Source organism: Anomaloglossus baeobatrachus, chromosome 4 (genome assembly GCF_048569485.1).
Source record: "Anomaloglossus baeobatrachus isolate aAnoBae1 chromosome 4, aAnoBae1.hap1, whole genome shotgun sequence".
NCBI lineage: Eukaryota > Metazoa > Chordata > Amphibia > Anura > Aromobatidae > Anomaloglossus > Anomaloglossus baeobatrachus.
Genome location: NC_134356.1, coordinates 83,653,992 through 83,670,461, shown reverse-complemented (window position 1 = coordinate 83,670,461; position 16,470 = coordinate 83,653,992). Strand labels below are relative to the sequence as shown.

At 46.5% G+C, this 16,470-nt stretch overlaps 1 protein-coding gene across 2 annotated transcripts in view; it reads right to left on the bottom strand.

Annotated features, from left to right (window-relative positions):
* Positions 1-16,470, bottom strand: part of GABRA1 (gamma-aminobutyric acid type A receptor subunit alpha1) — a 271,201-nt gene that overhangs the window by 106,705 nt on the left and 148,026 nt on the right. For both annotated transcript variants that reach the window (XM_075344445.1, XM_075344447.1), the window contains exon 5: positions 3,799-4,019. In XM_075344445.1, coding sequence (XP_075200560.1) covers positions 3,799-4,019 — 221 coding nt within the window. The remainder of the gene's footprint in view (positions 1-3,798; positions 4,020-16,470) is intronic.

Here is a 16,470-nt window from a genome sequence, read left to right as displayed (position 1 = left end):
ACTACATGGCAGCACCAGGGTGTCACACATATAGAAAGCTTAGGATGGTTTAATCTTACTTGCAGATTCTCTTTAAAACTAGAAGTAGGGCGGTATGGTGGCTCAGTGGTTAGCACTGAGGCCCTGGCTTCAAGTCCCAACAAGTATAACATCTGCAAGGATTTTGTATGTTCTCCCCGTTTTTGCATGGGTTTTCTCTGGGTTCTCCGGTTTTCTCCCACACTCCAAAGACACAGTGATAGGGAATTTAGATTGTGAGCCCCAATGGGGACTGTGTTGCTCTATGGAATTAATGGCGCAATATGTCTATAAATATTATTATATGTATTATTAAAGTAAATATATCACTTTGACCACATTGTTTTCCAGTTTACAGGATATCCTACTTGCTTATATAGTTTTTTTTTTAGAAATTCAGCAGAAAACACAAACAAAATTTACTGTTGAACTTTTTAATATGGGAATGAAAGGAATCAGACAGTTTTCCAATCTTTTCTTCTCAAGGTTATAACTTATAAGCCTCTTCCAGAGGAGTATAGCTGAGGTTTAGTCCCTTCCTCCTACTGAGTGTTATTACTCAGAAGTATCTTTCACCCAAAGGAGCATTGAGCTGACAACTATTTAATTCCGATGACCAGCCTTAGTGTGGCGCCCTGGACTAGCCAGGTCGTCACAGGTAACACACACACACACCCCCACCCCCACCAGACAGTAACATTAGCCAAACACAAAATCCTTGTTGCCTCCCTCCAGGGTCTGATGTCCACACCAGGTGGGGCGCAGCCAAGTGATTGGACCCACCCACCGAGGAGTTCACAGGCCTGGAGGCGGGAAAAGTGACAGTAGAGTTGAGTCCAGGAGTTGAGTGGAGGAGGTTGAAGTGAGAGGAGAAAAGTGAAGTGTCTGGGTTTGTGGCCCAGGCACTGACAACAAGGTTGGCAGACGGTGTTGGCCGTCTGCAGGAGTGGTGAATCGATGCGGAACCGTAGGACCGAGGTCAGGCGGTGGCCCGCCGGTACCGACCGGGGAGCGAAGTGAAGCCAGAACACACAGGCAGGGCCATCGGACCCCGACTAGGCTTGGAGTCGCCGTCAACAGTCAAATTCGAGTGTGACAGGAACCCCAGGGGTTTCCTAACAGCCAAAGATCCGTTAGAAGGCAACCGTCCGCACCGTGAGGGTATACAGCAACCGCCTAAGGCTAGAGACCCAAGGGCCAGCGCCTGCGGGCAAACGGGCTCCTCCGGTATCCATACACCGGGGAGCGGACTACCGTTGGGGATCCATCGTAGTCAAGACAGTACACAAAGGTGCAGGGAAAGACAGCCGCTATCACCTGTCCGGGGAGAGACACAGCAGCCGGCTGCGGGACCCGTCCATCCAACCGTTTGGTTTACCGGAGACTTTGTGCATCTCTTGCTGAGTGAGTACACCCGTGCCATCCAGCACCACACCGCGCTGTCCCTGCACCTCACCTACCCTGCCTCCCCGTCACACCACCGGGCCCCGGGACCACCAACTTCTACCCACGGAGGGGGAAAACACCATCCCAGCTGCTCCCTACCATCGCTCCCGGGATCCACATCACCAGCAGCGGTGGTGCCCACCTTCACCACGACCGTGGGTGGCGTCCTGGACTAAACCCTCAAAACAAACCAACCACCCTTTTCACTCACGGGTGAGGAGCGCCACTCGAGTCCCCGGATCCGGCTCACCGCTCGAGCCACCGAGCAGCAGCAGCCGCAGAGCCGGACCCGAGCGTTAGCGAGCGCAGCGGCACCCCGCCGCCCGCGACATTAGCAAAGGGGTGGCTTACAGGTAAAGAAGGAAAAGGTTTCATTTTGCAGCTATCTGTCATAAAAATATGAGTATTTGCATACAGTATTAATATTGACCATTACTGAGGCTACTGCGCTTTAGTTATTTTTTTTATTATATTTCTTTAAAGAGCAGACACAAAATCCTGAAAGCTGACAATTACTTTAGACATCTTCTCTTTCTCTGTTCTTATTCATTCCTAGACTTGGCACAGGATTTTTTGGATTATAAGATGCACTTTTCTTCCTAATAAATTGGGAGAAAAATGAGGGGTGCATCTTGTAATCCGAATGCACCTTACCGAGAATTGGTGGAGAGGGTTTGTGGGGGGCAGATGCTGTGCTGGGGCTTGTGGCCAGTGCAATGGGCTATGCTGAGACCAGTGCAGCAGGCTGTGCTGGGGCCTGTACTGGGGGGATGTGTTGGGGCCTGTGGGGCGAGCTGTGCGGGGGCCTGTGCAGTGGGTTGTGCTGGGGCCTGTGCAGTGGGCTGTGCTGGGGCCTGTGCAGTGGGCTGTGCTGGGGCCTGTGCAGTGGGCTGTGCTGGGGCCTGTGGGACGGGCTGTGCTGGGGCCTGTGGGACGGGCTGTGCTGGGGCCTGTGCAGCGGGCTGTGCTGGGGCCTGTACTGGGAGATGTGTTGGGGCCTGTGCGGCGGGCCGTGCTGTGGCCTGTGCAGCAGGCTGTGCACTGGCCGGTGCGGCGGGCTGTACTGGGGCCGGTGCAGCTGGCTGTGCTGGTGCCTGTGTGGCGGGCTGTGCTGGGGTCAAAGTGGCGGGCTGTGCTGGGGCCATTGTGGTGGGCTGTCCTGGGGCCATTGCGGTAGGCTGTGCTGGGGCCAGCGTGGTGGGCTGTGCTGGGGCCAGTGTGGTGGGCTGTGCAACGGGCAGGCGGTAAGACAGGTGCATCCTGAAAATCACGGTGCGGGGTTCAACTAATGGTAAGCCAGAGGCGGCGCATGCTCTTGGCTCAAGATCTAATCAGCACACGCGCCGCCTCCGGCCCACTGATCTCCCAGCAGTGGACTGAAGGAAAATGGCATCTGGAGGTGGCGCGTCTGTCGATGACATCTCGGCTTGTGATTGAGCCGATAGCTCAATCTGTGCATGCACCGACTCCGGGTACCATTTCTTTGAAGCTGTCACCGCCGACAGTTTCTGGAATGTTCCTACCTCACAGCATCTGGGACACCCGCTACACGCACGTCCTGCAGCATCGAACTGCTGCAAGTAGTGGAAATTCCTTTCCTGATCCAGCAACACGTCCGAGATAGATGTGAATTAAAAAGTCATTTTATTGAAAAATTGTTAAAACACCAATCATCAGAATGACATCCAAAAAAAATGTTTCCCTTAAAAAGAAAGCGTCTTACGCGTTTCTGGCCATTGTGGCCCTTAGTCATAGACTATGACTAAGGGCCACAATGGCCAGAAACGCGTAAGACGCTTTCTTTTTAAGGGAAACATTTTTTTTGGATGTCATTCTGATGATTGGTGTTTTAACAATTTTTCAATCAAATGAATTTTTAATTCACATCTATCTCGGACGTGTTGCTGGATCAGGAAAGGAATTTCCACTACTTGCTGCTTTATATTCCTGAACACGGAATTTACATCCCTGCACCGTTCTGGGTCCTGGAGCCAGGTGAAAAAATACTACGGGTGAGCTGAAAAAAACTTTTCTTTCTTAGCATCGAACTGCTCCATTACCTCTCCTGCCTCCTGTGACCCTGCTCCACCACCGCTTCCATCCCCACCCCAGTAAGAGACCACCGGATTGTATGATGGACCCCATTTTTTTTTTATTTTTTCTTGCTCTAAATTTTGGATGCGTCTTATAATCCGGTGCATCTTATAAACCGAAAAATACGGCATTTCTTTGATTTATTAAATTTGCACCTATTCACAAAGCATTAACAAACCATGAAAATAAATTGACAAAATAAATGTACGTAGCTTAATCAAAACAATAAAAAATAATTACCTCATTGTATATAGTAGTGTTCCATCTTCTGTGATACGTAACAGTTTATTTGGCATTGTCATGTTGTGAGCCACAGACTTCTTCCCATTGTGGAAAAATGTATCCGGAGTCCATATTTTACTAGCCATTAAATTATTTAGGCGGAGAACAGTCATAGGTCCCTTGAATTTTAGTCGTTCATCCCTCCAACCTTGTCGAAAAAATACATCAATTGTATATTCCTGTATATGGATGAATAGAGAAGAGAGATTACAGGTAAAATGCCTCATTGTTCTCAATGCTTTATTATTGCTATTTACAATGCAGCTCCATCTCTGTAACATACCACTCAATAAATGAAAAAAGCATGTATTTGAAATGTAAGCAGAGAAGAAAAATGGCACGTGGGGAAATGTAATATCAATATTAAGATTGATGACCAACAAGCACATGTGGCCACATAACACTGATCTCATTGTTCATGTACCATGCTGCACAGATACAGTCTGTAACTATGCACAATACCTGCTCCCACCTGAATTTCTGGGTTAAATAAAACCATCAAACATCTGATTCTTGCATAATGTAACCAGTTCAATAGGTTTGAGTTCTGATATCCATTGATTTGCCTATATAAGTCTAGTTATGTCAACTTTGCTCTTTCCATAATGAGAAATTTTACCTTTTCTAACTCCCTGTTAGAAACGCACACCCAGCGAAACTATTCCTCCTGCACTGATGAGAGGTAAATATGCCAAAACACGTCTCTACAAATACAGTTTCTGGTTTGATTTCTTATCATTACTCATGTGGCAAACCTTTATAAAAAGTGTCACTAGAGTTCCTGTCCTCTTTCCCTCTCATCAGGCCATTTACAAATTTAAATTCCCAGAGGAGCATTGCATGGCCTATAAGTTTCTTATTGCTGACATGACATTTTCCAGAATCTTTACCCCTTATAATCCCAGTCAAGAGTTTCTAACCAGTCAAACAAGGCCTCTTACCTTGTACTGATAAGGGAAAATCTTTGATGGGTGTGTCATGGTTGACAGAAAGTCCTGTGGTGTCCGGCTGTAGAAGGTCGCTGCGTTTTGCTATACAAACTGCTCCCTGACAGTCTATTCTTCCTTCTGTGGTGTAAATATAAACCTCTGTATTTTCTCTGGGGTTAATCTTTTTCCTTTTAGGACCCTGTGGATATCCTCACCTTTCAGCTGTTAATCCTCATCACTACGCTTTCTATCCTTAAATATCTCCATATCCCTTTGTTGCTTGCTTGTGTTAGAGTTACATTTCTATACAGTATTGAGTGCAAGCAGTCGGTATGTAATCATCTGGATAAACACTGTTGCATGTTGCTGTCCTCTCCCTGAGTCGTCTTGGAGATAAGTTCCTTGTTTGCTTTTACCTGTTTGTATTGCCTGTGTAATCTTTAGAACTTAGTGGGGGTTGACTATGCGCTCATACCATCCGTTCTTTACCAAAGGTTCAGTTCAAGGTCAGCCAGGGAAAGGTATCCTGCTCTTGCGCATAGGTGTGGAACCTATCTAGGGTGGTCAGTGGGGCCAGAAGAAGGTTTAATCAGGGGGTCACCATCTCCTCCTTCCCTAGACACAGGGTTTCCCTCTTCTCTTCCCTCTCTCTTGACTGCTTGCTTGGTATGTTCCCATACCTAGCATGACACAAGCACCCTGAAACACATGACTGCAAATGGAGTTTCTAGTTTGGCTTCTTATAGGTGTTGAGGCCAGCTCTTTAGGGGGTCAATATTGGCTTTTAGGATTTATATATTCAAGAGATCATACCTGAGTTCCTAATTCCCTCTACAGAGGCAGAGGCTATTTGCATATTTATTGAACCATAAATATGCTTTTATATAAATTATGAAATGGAAATGAATGAATTGTTTTAAATGAATATTTTCAGCTGAGATGGAAATGAGGTGGCAACAAGGTTATTGCAGGTTGTAGGCTTTCTTGAAGAGATGAGTTTTATTTTTCATGATGCATCAAAAAGCTTCAATCGTGGAAGAAAATCTTATGTGCTGAAGGTTGTGAGTTCCAGAGTATGGTGGAGGGTTTTATGAAATTCTGAAGAAGGTTGAGGACTATACTGTACAAGGTCAAAGAAAAGAAGGAGATCTTGTGCGGACCAGAAATTAAGGGTAGGGAGGTATCGGGTGATTAGAGTGGAAATGCATGGAAGACACAGATTATGGACTGTTGTTTATTAGTGATGAGCGAGTACTAAAAAGCTCGGGTGCTCGAAGCTCGGGCCGAGCCTCCCAAGATACTCGTGTACTCGGCCCGAGCAACGAGCCCAATGTTATCCTATGGGAGACCCGAGTATTTTTGTGAAATGACCTCCCGGCAGCATGGAGAAACCCTAAAAATGGCACAAAAGTCTCAGAAGAGTGCTCAAATGACATGGCAACAGCATGGGGAAGACCCCTTGAAGCATTTATCACTCAAAAGTCACAGCTGTGAACAATTTTGTCCGCGTTTTACGCCATTTTTACGGACTCACCAGAAAACCTTCCAAAATGACCCCAAAATGATTTTTCATGGCAGAAATGTTAAGGGCACATACCCAATAGTGAGATAGAGCTGGTGTATGTTACTTTTTGAGATTAATACATGAAAGATTTTACGTGAAAACATTGTGTGGCACTCCGATGTCCCTGAGAAGAGACGTACATGAAGGCCTCTTGAGTCTAATGTGCCCATTTTGAGGAAGTGAGTCTTTGTAGTATTTTCCTTTGCCAGGGCAGTCCAAAATTGTGAGGTTCACCAATGTCCCTGGATAGAGACGTGCATGATGGCCTGTAAACCTGAAGTGCCCATTGTAAGGAAGTGGGTCTATTTTAGTATAGCCCTTTGCCAGGGCAGCCAAAAATTGGGAGGCTCCACATTGTCCCTGGATAGAGACGTGCATGATGGCCTGTAAACCTGAAGTGCCCATTGTAAGGAAGTGGGTCTATTTCAGTATAGCCCTTTGCCAGGGCAGCCAAAAATTGGGAGGCTCCACATTGTCCCTGGATAGAGACGTGCATGATGGCCTGTAAACCTGAAGTGCCCATTGTAAGGAAGTGGGTCTATTTTAGTATAGCCCTTTGCCAGGGCAGCCAAAAATTGGGAGGCTCCACATTGTCCCTGGATAGAGACGTGCATGATGGCCTGTAAACCTGAAGTGCCCATTGTAAGGAAGTGGGTCTATTTTAGTATAGCCCTTTGCCAGGGCAGCCAAAAATTGGGAGGCTCCACATTGTCCCTGGATAGAGACGTGCATGATGGCCTGTAAACCTGAAGTGCCCATTGTAAGGAAGTGGGTCTATTTCAGTATAGCCCTTTGCCAGGGCAGCCAAAAATTGGGAGGCTCCACATTGTCCCTGGATAGAGACGTGCATGATGGCCTGTAAACCTGAAGTGCCCATTGTAAGGAAGTGGGTCTATTTCAGTATAGCCCTTTGCCAGGGCAGCCAAAAATTGGGAGGCTCCACATTGTCCCTGGATAGAGACGTGCATGATGGCCTGTAAACCTGAAGTGCCCATTGTAAGGAAGTGGGTCTATTTTAGTATAGCCCTTTGCCAGGGCAGCCAAAAATTGGGAGGCTCCACATTGTCCCTGGATAGAGACGTGCATGATGGCCTGTAAACCTGAAGTGCCCATTGTAAGGAAGTGGGTGTATTTCAGTATAGCCCTTAGGCAGGGCAGCCAAAAATTGGGAGGCTCCACGTTGTCCCTGGGTAGAGACGTGCATGAGGGCCTCAAAACATTGTTCCCATTGCAAAGGAGCGGGTCTCCTGTCGTTGTAATGTCCATTCTGCAAAGAATGGGCGAAAAAATTTACCACTGGGGGTATACCTGAAACAAAGACCTAACTATTGTAACGGTCATCATGATGGCGCATGAGGAGAAGGAGGAGCAGTCCAGCGATTATCCAAAGTCGAGAAGTGTACCCATGGGTGAGTGGAGGTACATGGCAAACTTTAAACTCCGCTCTCATTTGCTGGTGGTGTGGTGAAGTCTGGCCCAATCCAACCCTTGTTCATCTTTATCAGAGTCAGCCTGTCAGCATTTTCAGTTGACAGGCGGGTGCGTTTATCTGTAATGATTCCACCTGCGGCACTAAAAACACGCTCTGACAAAACGCTAGCAGCAGGGCAGGCCAGGACTTCCAAGGCGTAGAGAGCCAATTCATGCCACGTGTCCAGCTTGGATACCCAATAATTGTAAGGCACAGAGGAATGTCGGAGTACAGTTGTTCGATCTGCAAGGTACTCCTTCAGCATCTGGGCAAACTTAGGATTTCTTGTGGCACTACCCCGCACCTCAGGGGCTGTGGTACGTGAGGGGCTGAGAAAACTGTCCCACATCTTAAAGACTGTTCCCCTACCTCTGGCGGATTGGACTTGTGCCTCTCTCGGCTGTACGCCTCGGTTGTCCACTGATTCCTGACCTATGCCGCTAGCGTTTTGTGAGGGGAATGCTTTGCCTACTTCCGTGAGTATGGCCTTCCGAAACTGCTGCATTTTGGTTGACCTCTCCTCCACGGGAATAAGAGACAAAAAGTTCTCCTTGTAGCGTGGGTCTAACAGTGTTACCAACCAGTAATGATTGTCGGCCAAGATGTTCTTAACGCGAGGGTCACGAGACAGGCAGCTTACCATAAAGTCAGCCATGTGCGCCAGACTCTTAACAGCCAGGACTTCAGTAGCCTGACCAACAAGATGACTGAACATGCTGTCCTCCTCCTCCTCCTCCTCCTCCTCCTCATCTACCCTGTCCTCTGGCCAGCCACGCTGAATCGAGGATATGACTGGTGTGCATGTCATATCCTCAATTTGGCCGGAGAGTTGCTCCATGTCTTCATCCTCCTCCTCGTCATAGTCCTCCACTGCACGTTGTGATGAGACGAGGCTGGGCTGTGTGTTATCACCCACACCCACTACTGTTTCTTGCTGCAACTCATCGCGCTCCGCCTGCAATGCATCATGTTTGTTTTTCAGCAGGGACCGTTTTAGAAGGCAGAGTAGCGGTATGGTGACGCTAATAATGGCGTCATCACCACTCACCATCTTGGTGGAGTCCTCAAAGTTTTGGAGGATGGTACATAGGTCTGACATCCATCTCCACTCCTCAGGTGTTATGTGTGGAGTTTGACCCATTTCCCGACGGCTTAGGTGATGCAGGTACTCAACAACTGCCCTCTTCTGCTCACATATCCTGACCAACATGTGCAGAGTTGAATTCCAACGCGTGGGGACATCACACACCAGTCTGTGAGCCGGAAGATGCAAACGGCGCTCAAAGCCGGCAAGGCCGGCTGAAGCAGTAGGTGACTTTCGAAAATGTGCAGACAGGCGGCGAACTTTTACCAGCAGATCAGACAGCTCTGGGTATGACTTTATAAACCGCTGAACCACGAGGTTGAGCACATGGGCCACGCATGGAACATGTGTCAGCTGGCCTCGCCTCAAAGCCGCCACCAGGTTCCGGCCATTGTCACAAACGACCTTTCCTGGCTTTAGGTTCAGAGGTGTGAGCCAGTGATCTGCCTGCTGTTTCAGAGCTGTCCACAGCTCTTCTGCATTGTGGGGTTTGTCACCTATGCAGATTAGCTTCAGCACAGCCTGTTGCCGCTTCGCCGAGGCAGTGCTGCAGTGCTTCCAGCTTGTGACTGGTGTGGAGGGCACAGTGGATGAGGATGCGCAGGAGGAGGAGGAGGCTGAAGAGCATGACATTCCGGAGCTGTAGAGTGTGGGTGAAACACTGACTGAGGTAGGGCCTGCAAACCTTGGTGTGGGAAGGACGTGTTGCGTCCCTCGCTCAGACTGGGTCCCAGCTTCCACAATATTAACCCAGTGTGCCGTCAACGAGATGTAGCGGCCTTGCCCACAAGCACTTGTCCACGTGTCTGTGGTTAGGTGGACCTTGGGTGAAACAGCGTTGTTCAGGGCACGTGTGATGTTTTGTGACACGTGGTTATGCAACGCGGGGACGGCACACCGGGAGAAATAGTGGCGGCTGGGGACCGAGTAACGTGGGACAGCTGCCGCCATCAGGTCACGGAATGCTTCTGTCTCCACCAGCCTAAAAGGCAACATTTCCAGCGCAAGCAGTCGCGAAATGTTAGCATTTAGAACTGTGGCATGTGGGGTGTTGGCAGTGTATTTGCGCCTGCGTTCAAAGGTTTGCTGAATGGATAACTGAACGCTGCGCTGGGACAAGGACGTGCTTGATGATGGTGTTCTTTCTGCGTAGGCAACTGCAGGTGCAGGAGTGGAGGAGGCTTGTTCGCAGGCAGCATGGACAGAGGATTGGCTCGCATGCACAACCAGCGAAGACGTAGCAGTGACATCAGCAAGCACTGCTCCTCGACTCTGTTGTACTTCCCACAAAGTCGGGTGCTTGGCTGACATGTGCCTGATCATGCTGGTGGTGGTCAGGCTGCTAGTTTTGGTACCCCTGCTGATGCTGGCACGGCAGGTGTTGCAAATGGCCTTTTTTGAATCATCTGGATCCAACTTAAAAAACTGCCAGACTCGTGAAGACCTAACATTTGTACAGGCACCTTGTGTCGTCGTGTTGTTCCGGGGAACGGTTGCCTGACTTCTGCCTGGGGCCACCACCCTGCTTCTTACTGCCTGTTGTGATGCTACGCCTCCCTCCCCCTGTGCACTGCTGTCCTCGCTCTGCATATCCTCCTGCCAGGTTGGGTCAGTTACTGGATCATCCACCACGTCGTCTTCCTCTTCCGCACCCTGCTCCTCCTCCTGACTTGCTGACAATTGTGTCTCATCATCGTCCACCACTTGTTGAGACACGTTGCCAACTTCGTGAGAACGTGGCTGCTCAAATATTTGGCCATCTGTACAGACGATCTCCTCGTGACCCACTTCAATATGAGCTGGCGAGAGGCCAGAATGTGTGAATGGAAACGTGAACAGCTCTTCCGAGTGTCCAAGTGTGGGATCATTAATGTCCGAGGAGGACGTGTACTCAGCCTGGTGGTAGGAAGGAGGATCAGGTTCAGAAATGTGCGGTGCAGTATCACGGCTACTGACACTTGACCGTGTGGAAGACAGAGTGTTTGTGGTGGTGCCAATCTGACTGGAAGCATTATCCGCTATCCAACTAACAACCTGTTGACACTGGTCTTGGTTCAAGAGCGGTGTACTGCTGCGGTCCCCAAGAATTTGGGACAGGACGTGCGAGCGACTAGATGTGGCCCTTTGTTGTGGCGAAATTAGAGCTTGCCCACGACCTCGGCCTCTGCCTGCACCACCATCACGTCCACTTCCTTGTTCCTTGCCAATGCCCTTGCGCATTTTGCAATGCTGTGCACTGCTGACGTGTATATTCACTACTTGTGCGTTATATCAAAGTTTCTGGAAATTGCACACAAGTGCACCTGTACGCTGCCACCGACAGGCACACACGTGCGGTTTTTAAATGCAAGCACGGACGCAATAATAACCTAACACAGGTTTTAGGAGCAAAAATTAAGAACTCTGACACTATCAGCCACTGCTGACTGACGTGTATTATACACTACACTTGTGCGTTATATAATAGTTTGGTAAACGCACACCAGTGCACCTGTACGCTGCCACCAACAGGCACACACGTGCGGTTTTAAAAACCAAGCACGGACGCAATAATAACCTAACACAGGTTTTAGGAGCAAAAATTAAGAACTCTGACACTATCAGCCACTGCTGACTGACGTGTATTATACACTACACTTGTGCGTTATATAATAGTTTGGTAAACGCACACCAGTGCACCTGTACGCTGCCACCAACAGGCACACACGTGCGGTTTTAAAAACCAAGCACGGACGCAATAATAACCTAACACAGGTTTTAGGAGCAAAAATTAAGAACTCTGACACTATCAGCCACTGCTGACTGACGTGTATTATACACTACACTTGTGCGTTATATAATAGTTTGGTAAACGCACACCAGTGCACCTGTACGCTGCCACCAACAGGCACACACGTGCGGTTTTAAAAACCAAGCACGGACGCAATAATAACCTAACACAGGTTTTAGGAGCAAAAATTAAGAACTCTGACACTATCAGCCACTGCTGACTGACGTGTATTATACACTACACTTGTGCGTTATATAATAGTTTGGTAAACGCACACCAGTGCACCTGTACGCTGCCACCAACAGGCACACACGTGCGGTTTTAAAAACCAAGCACGGACGCAATAATAACCTAACAGGTTTTTTTGGGGAGCGACAATTACAGTACAGACAAGTCAGACACTATCTGGACTGTTTTACACTGTGTACACCAGCCCCAGATATGAAGGCTGGTATACGGTCACCACTACCCTGCCTGCCTGCCTGCCTGTATACTGCTACAATAGTCCTGACAAGGACTCTTTTGGTCACTAGCCTGTATTCAGACCTGGCTATACCCTGCCTGTATATAGCAACAATAGTCCTGAGAAGGACTCTGCTACTGTACGCCGACCTGGCTATACCCTGCCTGCCTGTATACAACTAGAATAGTCCTGAGAAGGACTTTTGGTCACACTGTTTGCAGCCCTGCAACTGAAAAAGCTATAAAGGGCCGCAAAGCTTTCCCTGAATCAGCGACACTCTCCCTACACTCACTGTCAGAATAGCTGTGAGCAGAGCACAGCGCGCCGGCCTATATAAAGGCTCGGTGACGCTGTGCAGGCCGGCCAATCACTGCAATTCCACAACTAACAGGGCTGTGGCATTGCAGTGGTCTGCCAGCCAATCCCTGCATGAGGGCTGGCTCTCAAAAGAGCGCCAACATGCAGAAATGAAGACCACGAGTAAAGCACGAGTATCGCGAGATTACTCGGTCCCCGCCGAGCAGCCCGAGTACAGTGATACTCGTGCGAGTACCGAGTAGTGACAAGCATGCTCGCTCATCACTATTGTTTATGTTATTGTTACAAATTTAAAATTAATCACTGGGTAATTATAAGCCAGAGAAGTGATATTTGAGGGGGAAAACAGTAAAGTGGGGATCGGAAAAGTAGATTAACTCCTATACCCCTGGGGCGATTTTACGGTCTTCGTTTTCGTTTTTTACTCCTCTTCTTCCAAGAGCCATAATGTATTAATTTTTCCATCAATATGGCCATATGAGGGCTTATTTTTTGCAGGATAAGTTATTTTGAAAGAAACTATTAGTTTTACCATATAGTGTATTGGAAAATGGTAAAATAGTTCCAAACGTGGAGAAATAGTGAAAAAAGTGCAATTGTACGATTGGGTTTTTTTTATTCACCATGTTCACTGTACGGTAAAACTGGCAGATAAGTGTGAAGTCTCACGTCAGTACGAGTTCATAGATACCAAAGATGCATACTTTTATCCAAGGGGTGAAAAAAAATCAGAAGTTTGTTCAAAAAATGCCTAGCATTTTGTCATCATTTTCCGAGACTCGTAAAGTTCTCCTTATTCAGGATCTGGGGCTCAGTGATGACTTATTTTTTTTTTATTTAAGCTGATGTTTTTAATTATACCATTATTGTATAGATGTGCTGTATTAATCACCTGTTATTCTATTTTAATGCAGCAACCAAAAAACGTAGTTTTGGCATTTGTAATTTTTTTTTCTCACCACGGTGTGCACTGATCAGATTAATTAATGTTATATTTTGATATATCGGGCATTTCTAAACATGGCAATACAAAATGTGTATTTTATTATTTTTTTAACTGTTTTATTTTCAATGGGGCAAAAAGGGGTGATTTGAAGAGGGGTTTTTTTAGCGTTTCTCTAGGGGACTTTATGCCGGCCCAGTCCAATCACCCATTCATTTCTGCTGACCAGAACAACATTGCTCTGATCAGCAGAAATGCTCATCTCGTGTAAGTGGCAGCGCTCTGTTGGCTCTCACAGGAAGTGAGTCATGGCGGCATCAGGGGTCATCAGCTGACCCTGTGCTACCATAACAACACACTGTCACCCAATGTCACGAGGCCACTGAAGGCGGCAGGGAACAGGGCGATCCTTTCCGCGGCCCTTTAAATCGTGCTGTTATTATTTGACAGCACGATTTATTTGGTTAACAGGATCCACCTGTGCCTTTTTGCAACCCATATCTGCTGATCAGATCAGCAGACATGTGCGAGGACTACCGCAGGCTTGCCCCTGGAGCCTGCCGCAAACGGGGGAATCGGCCAAGGACGTACCAGTACGACCTTCATTGTAAAGGCAAATTTGTTAAACTTCTTGCTCTGTGGGGGAAGTCTGGCAATCTTGGCTGCGTGGAGCAACTGTTTATAGATGCTCTGTTGTGGCCTCGATTTGAAATTCACACTCTGTGGTAAACTCTGCAGTCTTGACCGTGTGAATGAACTGGGAATAGAGGCTCTGTAGGGGCCCTTTTTTAAATGATTCGTCCGTGGAAAATCTCTGAAATCCTTCTCTGTGGGGTCTTTGTTAACATTTTTAGTTTCTTCATTTACTTGCTATGTAACCATAATTACTAGGGTGACAGAAGCCCTTTTAGTCATTTTCCTAATCACATTTGTTTGCATGGCAGTCCTCCTCTTACTCCCATTTAGCTTCCTTTTGCAGCCCCCTAACCTTTACTAGGACTATTTTACAGCCCAGAACTTTGAGTCCCCATTAATTTGTATGAGGTTCATTGTCCGGGGTCAAGTTTTGGTCCCGAACCAAAGGGTTTTTTTATTCTGTAAAAGTTTGACGAACCAGAATATCTACAGGTCCACTCATCACTATTCACCACCTTCAGATTCACACAGATTAGCCACTAGCGATTGTGGTATGATATTTTCTGTAGGACCAGTGCAATAGTGTTTTGCTCTTCGGTCATCTTGGTTGAGTGAGACTAATCCATATTTGTTTACATTGTGTAAAAGCACTAATTTTAGGCTCCACTTAGAACTATCTATGAACAGCCGCCATTTACTTGGTCGATATTGTGATATCCCTATTTTCATGTGCAATCCTTAATACTTAATTTAATGTGCATTGTGTTTAAGCCTTTAAGGACCAGACTTTTTGGGGGGGCTCTTTGAATTTTTTTCTTCCCTTTTTCCAAGAGTGAAAACACTTTTGTTTTTCTGTTGATATAGCCAAATGAAAGCTTGTTTGGTTTTTTTTTGCGGGATGAGTTGTATTTTTGATGTAATGGTGAGCGAGAAAAAAAATTCCAAGTGTGGCAAAATGGCTAAAGAAAAAAGTGAAATTCTGCAATTGTTTTTTTTTGTTTTTTTAAATTACAGCATTCATTTTACCATAAAAGTGACCTAGCAGTTTGTTTCTCTAGGTCAGTGCAATTATGTAGATAACAAACAGTTATAATTTTTGATTATTTAAGTGGTGAAAAAAACTTTAGAAATGAAAAAAAAAATAAGTTGCGTCACAACTTTCCAAGAGGTGTAAGGTTTTTAATTTTTGGGTTATTGAGTGGTGTGAGGGCTGATGTTTTTATTGATATTGTTTTCAGGTACATACAATATTTTTATCACTTTGTATTACAGTTTTTACTGTTGTTGATAAAAACTGTGGCAGAATAATTACAATTATAGCATTTGGATTGTTTTTCTTGTTACGCTGTTTACCATTCGGATTCATGTATTTTTTTTATTTTGATAGATCTGACTTCTATGAATGCAGCAATACTAAATATGTGTATTTTTTAATCTCTTAACTTTTAATGTGGTAAAGAGGGTGATTTTAACTTATTGTTTTTTTCCCCAAACATTTTTTTTAACTTTGTGCTATATTTACTAGTCCCCTTAGGGACATGAACCTGCAATGGTCTGATCACTTGTTCTAAATACAGCAATGCCGCTGCATTGCTGTATATAAAATAAATCACAGTATCCTATGAACGCTGGCCACAGGCACGGGTCTTCAGCAAACCCCTGGCTGTCATGACAACACATTGGTATCCAATGATCGCATCATGGGCAAGCCGAAGAAGGCTCAGAAGAGTGCGCCCCGCTGCCACCACTCGTTAAATACTGCTGTCAGAGATTGATAGCGGCATCTAACAGGTTATCAGTTGCGGGTGAAGTGCTGCTCTACTCGTGACTGTTAGAAGCAAATGAAGGCTGAATAATTCAGCCTTCATCTGCAAGGAAAAATGTGTACTCGGAAGCGACTCATGATGTGTTCATCACTTGTTGTTATGGGGGTTATTAATACTTTACAGACTTTCTTTTATTCTACTACCCCTGTAAAGGAAAAAATCCCAAATTCATGTGTGGGCAACTGTTGTCATACTAGGTACAGGGAAATACCAAGAAAACAGAGAAAGGGAAAGGAAGGGCAACCCTGTGTCTAGGGAAAGGGGAGATGGTGATCCTTGACCAAACCTACCGCTGGTCCCTGGTCCTTCACCACCCTAGATAGGTTCTGCACCTATGTGCTGAGCTGGATACCTGACCCTAGGGATCTCTAGTGCTGGGCCTTAAATATGGAATGGATGGGATGAGCTCTTCGTCAACCCCATTAAACACTAAAGAAGACAACAAGGAACACACACAGGGGAAAAATGCAAGAACTACGGTACTTATCCATAGATAACTCAGGCAGAAATTCCGCAAAGTTTCAGCAACAATTTCACAGATGAGTACAAGCCACCTGCTGGCATCCAGAGCTTGAATAAACTGAATAATATCTTCAGCACAAGTCTAGGGAATATTAGAGTATTTA